Here is a 16,006-nt window from a genome sequence, read left to right as displayed (position 1 = left end):
CTAATAAGTTTAAAAGGTACATGTATTCACATATTACTTTGTTTTGTTTTGTTTTGTTTTTTCAAGACAGAGTTTCTCTGTGTTGTTTTGGTGCCTGTCCTGGATCTCGCTCTGTAGACCAGGCTGGCCTTGAACTCAGAGATGGGTCTAGCTCTGCCTCCTGAGTGCTGGGATTAAAGGCGTGAACCACCGCCGTCTGGCTCACATATTACTTATAAATTTCACTTAAATCAATAAAATTTTTGTGGTTCTAAGAATTAAGTTCAGAGCCTTGTGGATACTCGGCAAGTGTCACACCACTGAGTTACCTTTTAGAATTTTATATTTTGTGTACAGGTGTTTTGCCTGTGTATATGTATGTGTAACACATGCATGCCTGATGCCCAAGGAAGTAGGAAGAAGGTATTGGATTTCCTGGAATTGGAACTACAAATGGGTATATGAGCCACCATGTAGGTGCTTAGAATTGAACCTGGATTCTCTGCAAGAGCAACAAGTATTCTTAACCACTTAGCCATCTCTCCAACCCAACTTTTTAAATTTAAAAATACTTTTAAAAGCCAGTTTTTAGAATATTTACTTCCTTGTCTATTTATGTGTATAAGTTCAGGTTCCCACGGAAGCCAGAAGAGAAATAATGGACTTCCTGGAGCTTAATTACAGGCAGCTATGCTTCCTGATGTTAGCCCTGCAAACCAACCTCAGCCCTTGGAAATAGCAGCAAGTGCTCTTCACTGCTGGGCCATCTCTTCAGTACCTTTTACAAAGGTTTTATTACATCTATTCATTTATGTTTATGTGTGTGCACATGTTTGTAGGTTAGTATGGTGGTTTGGCACACGTGTGGAGGTCAAAGGACAACCTGTAGAAGTCAGTTCTCTCCTTCCACCCTCTGATTCCTATGGATTGAATCCAGATTGTCTGGCTTAGATTATACCAACCAAGCCATTTCAGTATCCCTAATTTTCAAATACTAGGAGCTTAACAATCCCCTATAACTGTAGCTCCAGGAAATTTGATGCCCTCTTCTGACCTCTGTGGGCATCACATGTCCACGTGCACAAACACACTGTCATGTGTTATGTGATATTTTGATTGTGTTCTGACAAATAAAGCTTGCTTGGAGTCAGAGGGAGGAGCTAGCCACTAGCTAACCAAAATTAAACATAGAGGTTTGAAGGACCGTAGACAGATAGGAGACAGGAAGTAGTAAGGTGGGGCCAAGAGAGGATCTTGGCCCTTTTGGACAGAGGAATGGAAGAGGTAGGAGGTGACTGGTGGCTGCTCCTCGCTTCTCTGATCTTTCAGGTTCTTACTCTGATATCTGACTCTCAATTTTTCATCGATAAATAATAATTAGATATTTTAGTCATGCACATAAATGTCATAAAAACATATATATTTGGGTTTTTAGAGACAGAGTTTCTCTGTCTGACAGCCCTGGCTGTCCTAGGACTCATTTTGTAAACCAGGCTGGCCTCAAACTCACAGAGATCTGCCTGCCTGAGTGCTGAGATTAAAGTTGTGTGCTGCTGCTACCACCACCTGGCAAAACATAATTTTTAAAAATACTTCTTTTGGGCTGGAGAGATGGCTCAGAGGTTAAGAGCACTGCTTGTTCTTCCAAAGGTCCTGAGTTCAATTCCCAGCAACCACATGGTGGCTCACAACCATCTGTAATGAGATCTGGTGCCCTCTTCTGGCTTGCAGGGATATGTGCAGACAGAACACTGTAGACATAATAAATAAATAAATCTTTAAAAAAAAAAAAAAAAAAAAAAAATACTTCTTTTATAACTCTTTGTTTTTGGTTTGTTTGTTTTTAACAAAGGGTCTCACTATGTAACTCTAGCTGGCCTGGAACTTGCTAGGTAGACCACATTAGCTTGGAACTGACAGAGATACACCTGCCTTTGTCTCCTGAGTGCTGGGATTAAAGATGTGTACCACCATACCTGGTACTTTTTTTACTATTAAAGTAAATATTTAAGAAAGTACTGTGTGGGGCTGAAGAGATGGCTCAGCAGTTAAGAGCACTGGCTGCTCTCTCAGAAGACCCAGGTTCAATACCCAGTACCCACACAGCAGTTCACAACTGTCTGTAACTCCAGTTCCAGGGGATCCGACACCCTCACACAGACATACATGCAGACCAAACAGTAATGCACATTAAAAAAAAAAAAGAAGAAAGAAAAAAGAAAAAAAAATGAAGAAAGTGCTGTGGCATTATTTTCTTAACTGAAGTTAGACAGCACTTTGTTCAAGTACATGGTTAATGTGAAAATGTGGAATAGCTGTAAGGATGACAAAATCAGTGTGACCCTAGTGTTCCTCTCACCTTTCATGATCAGCTAAGAGTCTGCAGTAACTGTGGAAAGATCTATCATCACAATGAAAAACAACTCTAAGAACTGAAGAGAAGGAGGCTGTGAGTGTAGGAGGTGTGCAGCTCCGAGTTCAAGCCCCATAGCAAGAAGAGGAACAGCAGGAGGAGGAGGAAGCTGGCAAAAGGCTGAGAAGAGGTGCTTGCCAACAAACCTGACAGCTGGAATTCAATCTCTTGAAAACCACACTGGGGAAGGAGAGAACCAACTCACATGCACTGTGGCGTGCACATGCCCCCACAATTAGTGACTAAAGGAATAAAGAACTAGAGTGACCAGAAAGGAGCGCAGTCGGCCGCTTGTAGTTACTACTAAGTAACGCAGAGTTTCTCCTACCCACACTTACCCTGTCCCGTCCAATTGGCAGTGGATGTGCTGTGTACATGTTTCTTTTGCCATCATAGCCGGGCTGCCGATCCCCAAATATCTGCATCTTGAAGTGTCGCACCATAGTGTCTACTACCTCCCTTAACAGTAATGGAGACAATGGCAGTTAGCTTTGAGACGTGATCAACAGAAAGCAAAGTGTCACCATGCCTTCAAATATACTCTGTGTGGGACCATGAGGAAAAAGTTGAAGTCACAAAGCTGACTCAAGTATGAAAAAAAAAAACACAAAGAAACTTAAGTAATAAGTAAGCATATAAAGTATACCTGTAATCCCAACACTGGGGAGGTGGAGGCATGAGATTCAGGATTTCAAAGTCATCCTTGGCTAAATACTGTGTTTGAGATCAGCTTGGACTATAAGACCCAGTCCCCCCCAAAAAAATAGACCAATGAGATGGCTCAGCAGATAAAGGTGCTTGCTACCAATCCCAGAACCCACATGGTAGAAGAAAACCATACACACACAAAATAAAGTAACTGTAGCTTTATAAGAATAATCTGCCTATTTCAGACTAAGCTTTGCATGGTTGTTTAACCATTACATGATGGCATAAAATCAGAGACAGGCGGTGGTGGCGCACGCCTTTAATCCCAGCACTCGGGAGGCAGAGCAAGGCGGATCTCTGTGAGTTCAAGGCCAGCCTGGTCTACATAGCGAGATCCAGGAAAGGCACCAAAGCTACACAGAGAAACCTTGTCTAGGAAAAAAAAAATCTGGTTTAAGAGCTATATATTCTTTCCATATTAGAAAGGGATAACTTCTCAGCTGGTCTTTTTTCTTTTGGAGACAGGGTCTTATGTAGCCTTGAACTCCTAATATTAAGTGTGGGGATGACAGGCCTGTTTACATGGTGCTGGGGACCAAATCCAGGGCTTTGTGGACAGTAGCAGGCATTCTACTATTGAGCTACAGTTTGGGCCCCCATCCTTGCTTTATTTTTATTGTACTTATCACCATCTAATAAATATGTTTTACTTGCTGATTTATCAAGTTTTGACCATTAGAATATAAACTTCTCAAATACACAAACATTGCCTCCCCAACAGTTTCGAGGGTCTTTTCCATCTCCTTCTACACCTATTTGATTATGAATTCACAAGGGTAGACTCCAGCACCTTGCTCCTGCGCATCCATTCTCACAGTGTGGAGGTAGTGGCCTGTCAGTTGAACACATGTACTTTCTCTTTGACTTCCTTTTTTTTAATCATACTCTTTCATGATTTTCAGGAAGCTAGCTCAGCTCTTAAGAGAACTTAATATGTTCAGTATGCTCATTCTCTTGGCAAGAATCTTGCCCTTCATTTGTTTGCATACAACGACGTCAAGAGCATTCTGGCAAACAGCAGAGACTTTTCTGACTTGTAGGATGGTAACACTCGTAGGTGTTTGTTTCTGAAGAACACCCATCCCTCTGATGCCTACAATTTCACTTTTCCTGTGTATTCATTCATATGTGGCCAAAGGAACTTTTGAAAGACCTAGACACAGCATGCCTTTCCTCTTTCCCTTCTTGTTCATTATTCTGCTGAGTTACTGAAAGGCTGTAATCCGAGCTGAAAGGCAAGTTTGTGCTGAGCCAGGTATGGTGGCCTGCACCTACAACCCCAGTCCCCAGGGCTGTTTGGGGTCTTAAGTTTACTTCCTACATGGATCTCATTCAGTACCACAGCTTTACCAACACCACCAACAATGCTCATGACTCTCAAATGCCTACCTCCAGCACACCTCTCCCCTGAATCCAATTTCACATACTCTGTACATCTAATAAATATCCTAACCTTAGCATGTCTAGCAGATCCTAGGGCTGAAAGCAGTTAAAAATAGTTAAGTTTGGTTCCCAGCACCCATGTTGGGCAGCTCACAACTGCCTATACCTCCAGCTTCAAGGAAAATCTGACACCCTTTCCTGGTTCTCATGGATAAACACACACAAACACATACACACACTTGAAAACACATGTTCTCACTTAGAAGGCTAAGGCTGGAAGATTTGAATTCAAGTTCACTGTTTTTGTTTGTTTGGTTCGGTTTGGTTTGATTTTGATTTTTGGTTTTTCAAGACAGGGTTTCTCTGTGTAGTTTTGGTGCCTTCCTGGATCTCACTCTGTAGACCAGGCTGGCCTCAAACTCACAGAGATCCACCTGGTTCTGCTGGGATTAAAGGCATGCGCCACCTCCGCCTGGCTCAAGTACACGGTAAACCAATTCTAGTCTGGGCTACATATCAAGACCCTGTGTCTCAGAAGAACAAACAAATACTGAGTATGGGGTACATGCCTACAATTCCAGTAGTTGGGAGGTAGAGACAAAAGAATCAGGAATTCAAAGGCAGCCTGGGCTATAAAGAGACCCTATCTCAAAATAAATAACTAAAATAAAATAAACAAGTCAATACAGAATGCAGTGCTTGTTGAACAGATTAAAAGTAGCTATTATTAGCATGTTTATTATGAGTGATCTCAGTTATATTCCAGCTGAATAATCATGAGCTTACACAACACTGAACTGTACCAGAAAGCCAAATTATTGCAGTATAAAAAAAAAAAAGATAGCCGGGCGGTGGTGGCGCACGCCTTTACTCCCAGCACTCGGGAGGCAGAGCCAGGCGGATCTCTGTGAGTTCGAGGCCAGCCTAGGCTACCAAGTGAGTTCCAGGAAAGGCGCAAAGCTACACAGAGAAACCCTGTCTCGAAAAACAAAAAACAAAAAATAAAAAAAAAAAAAGATAAACCAAAATCAAAACACCCCCTAAGTATCACCAAATAGCTTACTTGGCAGCAGAGCAAGAATCTTAGTCTAAGAGGCACTGGGGGATGAGCACGTGTAAGCAGAGACATGAGTGAGTGAGTGTATATGTGCTTTTGCTACAGGGTGTCTTCATATCAGTAAATGACCACGAACACATTAGCGCCTTATCAGAACCCCACTTGGATAATGCCAGAAATAAGCAGGGCTTCTCCTAGGGCTTTCTTTTTAATACTCTAAGACAATTCAGTACACTTTCATTACAAAGTGATAAAATCTGAATCTCCAGATAGTTCTACTTCCCATATACTAACATCTTCATCTATTGTTATAAACTTCTGGTACCTTTGATTGTTGAAGACCAATGACATAATCACTTTATCATACAATATGTATTTATTGATAGATAATGATACATTCAGCAGAGTTGCCAAAACAACCAAAGAGGATCCCATCATATACTTATTAAGAGGGTACAATAATGCCTACCTGCTGAGAGACTTCAGAAAACAATATGATACATAGTAAATTCTGTGAATTAGATACACATACCTACATAGTAAATTCTGTGAATTAGATGCACATCTACTCTTTCTAATCCTTACCTGTTAACTCTCCGAGGCCGTTTTTCTGGTTTAATATCCACATCATAGTGATACACATCTATTTTAGGGATCTGAACCTGAAAATGATTGGCTAACAGTCGAATTGGCTTCCCAACAGTTCCAGGACCAGGACGACGAGGTGGCTGGAAGAGGCTGGCTGGAGGTCCTAAAAAGATTGAAGACATACACTATGTTATTAGGTAGTAAGGAGAATATTCTCTCCATCATAATGACAGTTACAATTATTGAGAGCTTATTCATCACTGAACATGTTCTGATATAAAAATCTAGAATCTCTGGGGCTAGAGAGATGGCTCAGAGGTTAAGAGCATTGATTGTTTGTCCAGAGGACTCCAGTTCAGTTCCCAGCATCTACACAGCAGCTCAGTTATACACAGTGTATAACTCCAGTTCTAGAAGATTCAGTGCCCTCTTCGGGCCTTCATGGCACCAGGCACACATGTGGTACAAACCTGCAGGGAAAACACTCACACACATAATTGTTCTTTTAAAATTGAGATATTGAATATACTAAATTTCTCTAGATTTCTAAGTAGTTAGCCATGTTGCTATTATTTTTAACATAAGGATCAAAGTTAGACAGTTATGATTAATTCATCTCATACAGTGGCTTACAAAATTATATACATTTAAAAATAACATATAGCGGGGCTGGAGAGATGGCTCAGAGGTTAAGAGCACTGACTGCTCTTCCAGAGGTCCTGAGTTCAATTCCCAGCAACCACATGGTGGCTCACAACCATCTGTAATGAGATCTGGTGCCCTCTTCTGGTGCCCTGCAGTCATACATGCTGTATATATAATAAATAAATCTTTAAAAAAATAAAAAATAAAAATAATGGGCGGGCGGTGGTGGCGCACGCCTTTAATCCCAGCACTCAGGAGGCAGAGCCAGGTGGATCTCTGTGAGTTCGAGGCCAGCATGGGCTACCAAGTGAGTTCCAGGAGAGGCACCAAAACTACACAGAGAAACCCTGTCTCGAAAAACCAAAAAAAAAAAATAAAAATAAAAAATAAAAATAACATATAGCCAGGCATGGTCACACACACCCGTAATCCTTGTACTGAAGATGATAAGGGAAGAAAATTAAGAGCTCAGAGGCAGAATCCTCTCTCAAAAAACAATAGGTACCAGTAAGGTGGCTCAGTAAATAAAAACTCTGCTGCCAAGCTGGACAACCTTGTTTTGATACCCAGGACCCACATGGTCAAAGGAAGGAACTGACTCTGCTTGCATGATGTGCTCCACACATACACACACACACTGAATGCATTAAAATAATTAGGGGGCTGGAGAAACAACTTAGCCATTAAGAGCACTGACTGTTCTTCTAGAGGACTTGGATTTAATTCCTGGAATTCACATGGCAGCTCACAAACATATCTGTAACTCTAGTTAAAGGTGATCTGATTCCCTCTTCTGGCCTCTGTGGGCACTGGGCATGTACATGGTACACAGACATACATGGAGGCAAGACACTCAATATAGATAAAATTAATAAAATAATAAATAAATAAACAAACAAACAAACAAACCCAGGAGTGTGATATAGTGCATGCCTTTAATTCTGGAACTTAGGTATATGCCCATGTGTGTGTGTATGGAGGCCAGAGGTCAACATCAGTTATTCTCATCAATCAATCTCCACCTTACTTTTTAAAGATATATTGGAGCACTGCCCCTTCAACTTCTGCTTTTTCCATGGATGCTGGGACTCAGGTCCTCATGCTTGCACTGCCCACTAAGCCATCTCCCCAGCCCTACAAAACACATTCTCATATTTAGTTCTCCAAAAAGTTATGTAATGAATAAACAAAATAACTCATCGTTTACTCAACTCATTTGTACATACAACAGCTCTGTCTCCCTTCCCCTCCCTCTCTCTCTCTCTTCCCTCTCCCTCTTGACTTCTATTCCCCCTCAGAATAGAACCTCTATTAACCTCCATCAGCAAAGGATTGTGTAGACACAGGCTGCAGATACTTATCTAACCAATCTCCCTCTAATGAGAATATCAAGTGGACACTGGCCTAAAAAATAAGCATCTTTTCTATTATGAATAGGCACTGAGCAAAGTTGGTTGTGGTTACAATGGAAAGTTACAAGTTCTCTTACTGAAGTGACATTTCACTGAAAACAGAGACAATTCACTAAAAAGGAAAAGCTTTGAAATACTTGTCTGCTCTGTTCCAACATCACTTAAGGACACCACAGCAAGTATCTTCATGAAATTTGTATTGACAAATCACCATACAATAATATAATAGTTAAAGTACTGAAAATATCTTCCCATTATTCAATTAATTGTTCATTTTCCTCCTAATTTCAAAACTTCAAATGTAGCTGAGATACAACTTTATGAGAAAGATCCATCCCCTGTATACACAAGACCCTGTGTGCAGGGTAGGACTTAGCTCAAGTATAAGAAATCACTTGTGGACCAGCAAGATGGCTCAGCAGGTAGAGGCACTTAGCTGCCAAACTTGAGTTTGACCTATGACCACATGGTGAAAAGAGTGAACTGATTCATGCATGTGTGCACACACACCATAATTTTAAAAAGGAGTAAGTTGTTGCTGGGCGGTGGTGGCACATGCTTTTAATCCCAGCACTCTCGAGGGGCAGAGGCAGATGACGGATCTCTGTGAGTTCAAGGCCAGCCTGGTCTACAGAGCGAGATCCAAGAGAGGCACCAAAACTACACAGAGAAACCATCTCGAAAAAGCAAAAAAAAAAAGAGGAGTTTAAGTTGCTAAACTATCCTGTCTTCTATAGTAGACTCATAAATTCTCAGAAGAACTAGAATTCTAGTTCACGGTTTCCACACCTAACTTATCACCCAGCAAGTTGTATGAATTCAATAAACATGGAAGAGTATCATTAGTTCCAGGTAAAAACAAAACAGAAACATCAACCCTAACGTGCAAGATGTGACAATTATTTTTCAATAAAGCAAAAGCACATAATATATTAAAAAAGCACATATGAGCCGGGTGTGGTGGTGCACGCCTTTAATCCCAGCACTCGGGAGGCAGAGCCAGGCGGATCTCTGTGAGTTCGAGGCCAGCCTGGACTACCAAGTGAGTCCCAGGAAAGGCGCAAAGCTACACAGAGAAACCCTGTCTCAAAAAACCAAAAAAAAAAAAAAAGCACATATGAAAAGTACTATTGTGATGCACAGATGCACAGAGATCTATCTATTCTGGGTGTGATAAGGCAATTACTAATCAACCCAATTACATCATATAGACAAATCAGCTTTGTAAAAAAATACACTTAAACAATCATCATAACATAAAAGTCTTACTAGCCCACGCTGTTCTCAAACTTGGAACTAAAAATCTTCCTGCTCGGCTGCATGGGCCTTGGGTGCTCGTTACATGAATGTATTTCTGGCAGATTTTTCAAGAGGTGGTTATGAGCTGACTGCAGGTACCTTAATAAAGACCATGGCATCTTGATGTTCTTTCATACTCGTACTCTTGGAAAGAGTTGACTCTGTCATTGGGGTAAAGTGTGGTTAGGTTTGTAAGAACTCAGGCTGCACTCTGGCCACTTTCCGGAATTCTTTAGTGTGGGTCTTAGGGCATTGCATCTCACACCAGCTGATGGGAACCATCTGGATACCTGATTCACTGTCCGCTACCACTACCCCTAACTCATTTTCAGCAGTAGTCAGCATGTAATTGGACTGTGCATCACCGAGGGAGATAACTTTGGCCAAAACTATGTCACCTGGTCGGAAACTCTTGTAAATTTCAACCTTGTCTTTTTCAGTTGCTCGGATATCTTTTGGGGATAGTTCCTCGAAAAGCATTTTTTAGTGGTGTGGACCCCTACATACAAGATGTGTACTTTGGGGGCTGGAGAGATGGCTCAGAGGTTAAGAGTACTGGCTGTTCTTCCAAAGGTCCTGAGTTCAATTCTCAGCAACCACATGGTGCCTCACAACCATCTATAATGAAATGAGGTCTAGTGCCCTCTTCTCTCATGCAAGCAGAACACTGTATGCATAATAAACAAAACAAACAACAAAAAAAAGATGTGTACTTTGGCAAAACGTGAGTTGATGCTAGAGACCTTAAAGGTGACAACAACGCCCACATCTGGAAGCAACTGGGACTGTTTCTCTCATCACAGACACCACAGGAAGAACGCCATTCTCACTGGTCTTCGTCAGGCAGCCGGCCAGCGACTAAAAGATGTAGCCTGCAGATGTAGGTGTGGCTACCGGGGCTGCCTTCCTCCAAATTACACAGATGTTCACTGGGGATGGAGCATCTCACAGGTGGTGCCATGCTTGCCCCTGTCCAAAAACCTCCTGTTATTTTTTTGAGATTTATTTTTATTTTATATGTATGGGTGTCTTGCCAGCAGCATGGGGCACAGGGTCCCCTTGGAACTAGAGTTAGAGACAATTGTTAGCTCCCATGTGGGTGCTGGGGATTGAACCCAGTCCTCTAGAAAAGTAATCAGTGCTCTTCACCACTGAGCCATCAGCCCTGTGTCACAAAAGAGGGGTTAGGGCTGGAGAGATGGCTCAGAGGTTAAGAGCACTGACTGCTCTTCCAGAGGTCCTGAGTTCAATTCCCAGCAACCACATGGTGGCTCACAACCATCTGTAATGAGATCTGGTGCCCTCTTCTGGCCTGCAGTCATACACGCTGTACACATAATAAATAAATAAATCTTTAAAAAAGAAAAAAAAAGGGTTAGGTGAGTGACCACTTCTTTTAATAACCTTAGATCTATTTAGAAATTATATTCTAAAAATTTCATTCCAAAAGCCAATTTCTTTGAGTTGGGCAAGAAGACTTATTTAGTATAACAATAAAGCATAGTGGCTAAGCCTCAGGAACCAAAATACCTGAGTTCCGGTTTGGTTCTGGTCTTACCACTTCCTAACTGTATGGCATTGGACCTGTCTCTTGGTTTCTCTATATCTCAGCTTCCTATTCTATTAAAACAGGGGTATGTGGCAGTCCCATCTATCTCGTAATACTGTAGTGAGGACTCCAGGAGATGATGTCTATAAAAGGCTTAACATAGCACCTTGTAACAGTTATATATCCAGTAAGTGTTAGCTATTATAATGATAGCTGCATAAAGATTATAGTTATTTAACATGCCCACAGATATTCTGGTTTTATATTCGTGGCATCCCTACAACTTTTTGACAGTCAAAAAAAACGACTTTTCTAAAAACAAAGCATTCATGATTTAACTCAAAATGGATGAGATCACCCTTAAAGAAGGAGGTTGTCAGAGTAGAAATGAGACACCCCACTCTGGTCCTCATTTCCCCATGGAGCTTTGAGTCTTGATGAAGTCGTTTACACTCTTTGAACCTTGTTTTTTCATCTGTAAAATGAGGATAGATGTCTGCCTTGTCTACTTCCCAAAGGATCAAATGAACTAATAGGCTCTGTTTGGTTGGTTGGCTGGATTTTGAGGGGTTTTGTTATTTTTGTTTTGATAGGGTCTTACTCAGTGGTCTAGACTTTGGACTCACAGTAATCCCCCTGCTTCAGCCTTTCAAGTGCTAGGATTACAATTATAAACCACCTGATCTGGCTCATATGAACTCATAATTATTAAAGTACTTGCTTTTTAAGAAAATATTTATTTTGATGTATTTATTTTTTGTGTGGGTGTTTCTTCTACATGTATGTCTGTGTACCACACAAATGCACTGCCCACAAGGCCAGAAGAGTGTGTTGTATCCCCTGGGACTGGAGTTAGAAACAGTTTCTCAGCACTATATGTTTGCTGGGAATTGAATCCAGGTCCTCTGGAACAGCACCCAGTACTCTTAACCACTGAGTCATTTCCCCAGCCCATATTAAGTATTTTACAAATTATAAAAGCACTACAAAGGGCTGGGGGACTGCAATTCAATGGTAGGGCAGTTGCCCATCATTCATGGAGCCTTGGGCTCCATCCCAACCACTGCAAAAACAAATAAATAAACAAGCAACTACAAAATAAAAAAGAACCATGCAAAAATTAAGGTTATAATCACTAGAACCAAAATGAATGATAAAGGTCATCTAATTTTCTAAGTTACAGACAGAAGATGAACCTAGGCAGTGGCAGAGGTAAGCAGGACCAAGAGGCCTCCAGGGGTTTTTTGTTTTGTTTTGTTTTGTTTTTTGTTTTGTTTTTGTTTTTTCCAGGGATTGTTGGAACAAAAGTTCCAACACACAGCGGGTGGTGGCAGTGGCAGCACACACCTTTAATCCCAACACTCTGGAGGCAGAGGCAGGGGAATCTTGAGTTCACTGTCAGCCTGGTCTACAGAGTGAGTTCCAGGACACCCAGAGTTTTTATACAGAGAAACCCTGGCTCAAGAAACCAAAAAAAAGAACCAACACACTAGATCTAGGCATGGTCTAATGGAAGTAAAAAAGTGCTTCTCCAGTTCTAAAACAGCCTGGAAGCAACACCCCACAAGACCCACTGACTCCCTTTGTTCCGATTCCATGTTCAACAAGCAATTATTATTTGTTATTAACTAGGTTTCCAAGGTAGTCAGATACCAAGACAAAGTCTGTCATATAGCAGACAGGAAAAGTTACTCAACAGAGAAGATCTATGTAAAATTTCAGCTTAATCATTGGTGTCTTTTAAACAGGATTAATGAATATTCGTTCTCTACAAATTAAGCAATTCTAAGAAAACGGCTAAGTCTTCAGACCTGCAAAATCTAAAATCAAGCAGAAGAGGGTGGGCAGCTGGTTTCCTGGGCAGTTCCTTTCATCACCATGCTGATTCTTTTCATGAAACTCAGCTTGTACACATAGTTACATAGTCTCTATATCAGCTAATAATTGCAACAGTTGCTTCAATTACAAGTTACTCATGGGAGGGAAGAGAAGAAACATTTGTTGAACATCTGTACTACTCTTGACCAGAAGACGTCTCACAAACGTAGCATTTCATTCTCACTTCAGTCTTACAGCACATAGTAGCCTGGTTTTATAGAAAAGGAAATTGAAGCTCAATGGAATTAAATTGTGGGGAGGTGGTGGTGGAGGCAGGGAGTTACACAAGTATGAAATTACTATATTAGATTTGAATGGAACTCTGACATATTCCTAAAGCCACACGCATGCTTTTATCTAGGGAACCAGGTCTGAAGTAACTTAGCATACTCTGTTGAGGTTTATCCAATATATAACTAACCAATGTAGCCCAAGCTGCTTCCAACTCTTTCTCTTCCTTTCCCCAGCCTCCCGGAAGCTGAGATAAGTATGCAACAGCACAGCAGGCTCAAATCTGTTTGTTTATAGTCAGGGTCTCAAGTAGCCCAGGCTGACCTAAACTCCAGATCTTCTTGCCTCCACCTCCCAACTGTTAGGATTATAAACATATACCACCATGCCCAGCTAAGCCAATTCATTTTCCAAAGGTTTATGAAATTTGAATGTGCGGGCCTTTAATTTTTTTAAATGAAGATAGGGTTTAATTACTCAGTTATGTGAATATGTTCAAGTAAACAAACCTGCCAAGTTTCCAAATTCAAATAATAAACCTAATTTCCTATGTACTTAAAAAGCATACAACTAAGTCCACTATATAGATAGACAAGGTTTAAATATGAAAATTAATTCCATCACTGCCCCTAAACCTTGCCCTACTTAGCCAAGTCATTAGCAACCTGTTGGGGCTTGAGACAGAAGCACTAGGCTCCAATTGCAGAGCATGCATGAGAGTTTGGAATGCTTCCTTGGGTTGGGCCAGAAAGGGAGATAAGCCAGGGCCCACCCATACCATTCATGAGAGTTGGGAATGCTTCCTTGGGTTGGGGCAGAAAGGGAGATAACCAGGGGCCACCCATACCCGAAATGAATCCCACAGCTTCAAAAACACTTTCTCATTTGCTCCTCGCAAGCACTCATAACCCAATTAAAAGAGAATGCAGGACATTGATCTCTGTGTTGGGGAGTCCTGGCTGACGACTCTCCTGTCATTCAAGGTCTAGTCCACAGCACTCTGGGTCCGACAAACTGACAAGATACCAAACTTCAGGACCTCGAAAAAAGAATGGCTTTCAGGGGTTTGGGGATGAGTGGGTCTCCCTTATCTGAGGAACCAGCTGCCAATGCAAAGAAGAAAGGGGATTCGGCCCCACACCAAGAGCACCCCTGGTAAAGGTGGGAGGCCTTCCAGGTTTGGGCCGGGTCTCCGCGTGCACCAGACACACGGTCCCTCTGTCGAGGCCCGGGCTAGCCCCGCGGCGACCGTGGAGCCACGGTTCCCGTCTCCCAGAGACGAGGGGACCGGGGACCGGGGACCCTTCCTTCCCGGGGCCTGGCAACCCGCATCCGGGTCCGCGCGAGCGGCGGCGGGGCCGCGACAGTCCCTTCCGCCGGGTCCGTCCGCCCTCCCCTAACCCGGCCCGAGCTCCGGGGTCCGGCCCCGGCCTGAGCGCGCTCCTCACCGGGTCCCAGCGCCTCCATGGCGGCGACAGGGGCTGCCTCGCTCCGGTCCCCGGCGCCTCCCGCTCCGGGCCCCGCCGCCGCCGCCGCCGCCGCTGCCGCCGCCGCGTAACGCTTGCTCTCGGGAATATTGGCGCTGAAGCGGCGCCGCGAAGACGCGGGCGCTGGGCAGGGGGCGGCGGCGGCGGCGGCGGCGGCGGGGGCGCCCGGCCCGGGGACAGGGACCCGGCTTCTCTCACGGCTCTTCCGGCCTCGGCGACAACAAAAACAATCCCCGCCGCCGCCGCCGCCGCCGCCAGCTGGAGCGGGAGCGGGAGCGGGAGGCGGCGCGCGCCCGCCGGGCCGGGCGGAGGGGAGCTGGGGGGGGGGGGGGCGGCGCCGGGCGCGCGCACCCGGAGTCCCGGCCGGCGGCGCAGAGGGCGCGTGCGCGGCCCCGCAGCGCGCGGGGTCCGGCGAGCGGGCCGGAGGTGGGGGGTCGGGAGGGGGGAGGGGGACCGCGGCGGGCACGGGCGCGCGCCCGCCGCCTTCTCTGGGCTCGGCCCTCAGGGCGCGCGCGGGCTCGCCGCTCGGCCGACCCTTCCTCAGGCGGCGATGGGTCCCCGAATCCGCCCCTCGAAAAAGAGCGGGCTTCTAGTCCTTGCGGCCCCGCGGGCGCCGCCCTCCGCCTCTTCGTCTCAGGCAGCCCCTCTCCTCGCGCACCCCAGATGGCCTCCTCTCTCTCCACCCCCCCCCACCCCACCCCGATCGCCCTTCATTCATTCCTTCAGCCAACACCACACACACACACACACACACACACACACACACACACACACACACACACGCACACGCACGCATCCAGTCACCTTCCTTACCTGTGCTGCTGCAACAGCAGGTCCTCTTCTTGGTCCCACGACAGGTCAGCATGGCCACCGAGCCTCCGCAGCAGTCCACACTCCAAGGCAGCGTGTACCTCCCGCAGGCGCCGAGGGCTTAAGGTTTCCAGTCAGGGCTTTATTGAAGACCCGACCCTAGTCCGGGCGTGGTGGCACACGCCTTTAATCCCAGCACTCGGGAGGCAGAGGCAGGAGGATCTACAGAGAGAGATCCAGGACAGGCTCCAAAGTCACACCCAAGAAACCCTGGTCTGGAAAAACACAAAAACACACAAAATGACAGGACCGTAGGGTGTCTAGTCAACTGAATGGGGCAGCGGCGGTCTACTCGTTTAAAAGGCATTACATCGTAGTGTTCTAGTTTGCTGGGGCCGCCATTGAGTATCGCAAACTGTGTAGTTTAATGGAAATGCATTTTCTCTCAGTTCTGGAGACTGAAATTCTAATAAGATAGGGTAGCAGGGGTTTCTTCTGAGATTTTCCCCCTTAGGTTGTAGATGTCTGTCTTCCTGTGTGATCACACGGCCTTCCCTTTGTATCTTC

At 44.3% G+C, this 16,006-nt stretch overlaps 2 protein-coding genes across 4 annotated transcripts in view; both read right to left on the bottom strand.

Moving 5' to 3' along the window:
• The window catches only part of Ago4 (argonaute RISC component 4), a 41,932-nt gene extending 26,423 nt beyond the window's left edge, over positions 1 to 15,509 (bottom strand). Inside the window, exons 1-3 of one of the 3 annotated variants that reach the window (XM_052716531.1) lie at positions 15,443 to 15,509; positions 6,126 to 6,291; positions 2,731 to 2,851 (exon numbers count right to left, since the gene is read on the bottom strand). In XM_052716531.1, the coding sequence (XP_052572491.1) occupies positions 2,731 to 2,851; positions 6,126 to 6,291; positions 15,443 to 15,494 (339 nt within the window). In that variant the 5' untranslated portion in view covers positions 15,495 to 15,509. Of the gene's footprint in view, positions 1 to 2,730; positions 2,852 to 6,125; positions 6,292 to 14,590; positions 14,743 to 15,442 lie in introns of those variants that run through there. The other 2 variants (XM_052716532.1, XM_052716533.1) reach the window with 2 other exon arrangements.
• Positions 9,356 to 11,216, bottom strand: LOC128096673 (exosome complex component CSL4-like). Its single transcript, XM_052716534.1, has one exon. It carries the CDS (start codon positions 9,962 to 9,964, stop codon positions 9,668 to 9,670), a length of 297 nt encoding a protein of 98 aa, XP_052572494.1. The 5' UTR covers positions 9,965 to 11,216; the 3' UTR covers positions 9,356 to 9,667.
• Positions 15,510 to 16,006: the final 497 nt, after the last annotated feature.

The sequence above is a fragment of the Peromyscus californicus genome, unplaced genomic scaffold (genome assembly GCF_007827085.1).
Source record: "Peromyscus californicus insignis strain IS unplaced genomic scaffold, ASM782708v3 Scaffold_5__1_contigs__length_169319896, whole genome shotgun sequence".
NCBI lineage: Eukaryota > Metazoa > Chordata > Mammalia > Rodentia > Cricetidae > Peromyscus > Peromyscus californicus.
This window is presented reverse-complemented; position numbering and strand designations above follow the sequence as displayed.

Bases quoted from the DNA above. Each gene is read 5' to 3' on its own strand.
- LOC128096673 (XM_052716534.1), bottom strand. From the start codon at position 9,964: ATGCTTTTCGAGGAACTATCCCCAAAAGATATCCGAGCAACTGAAAAA.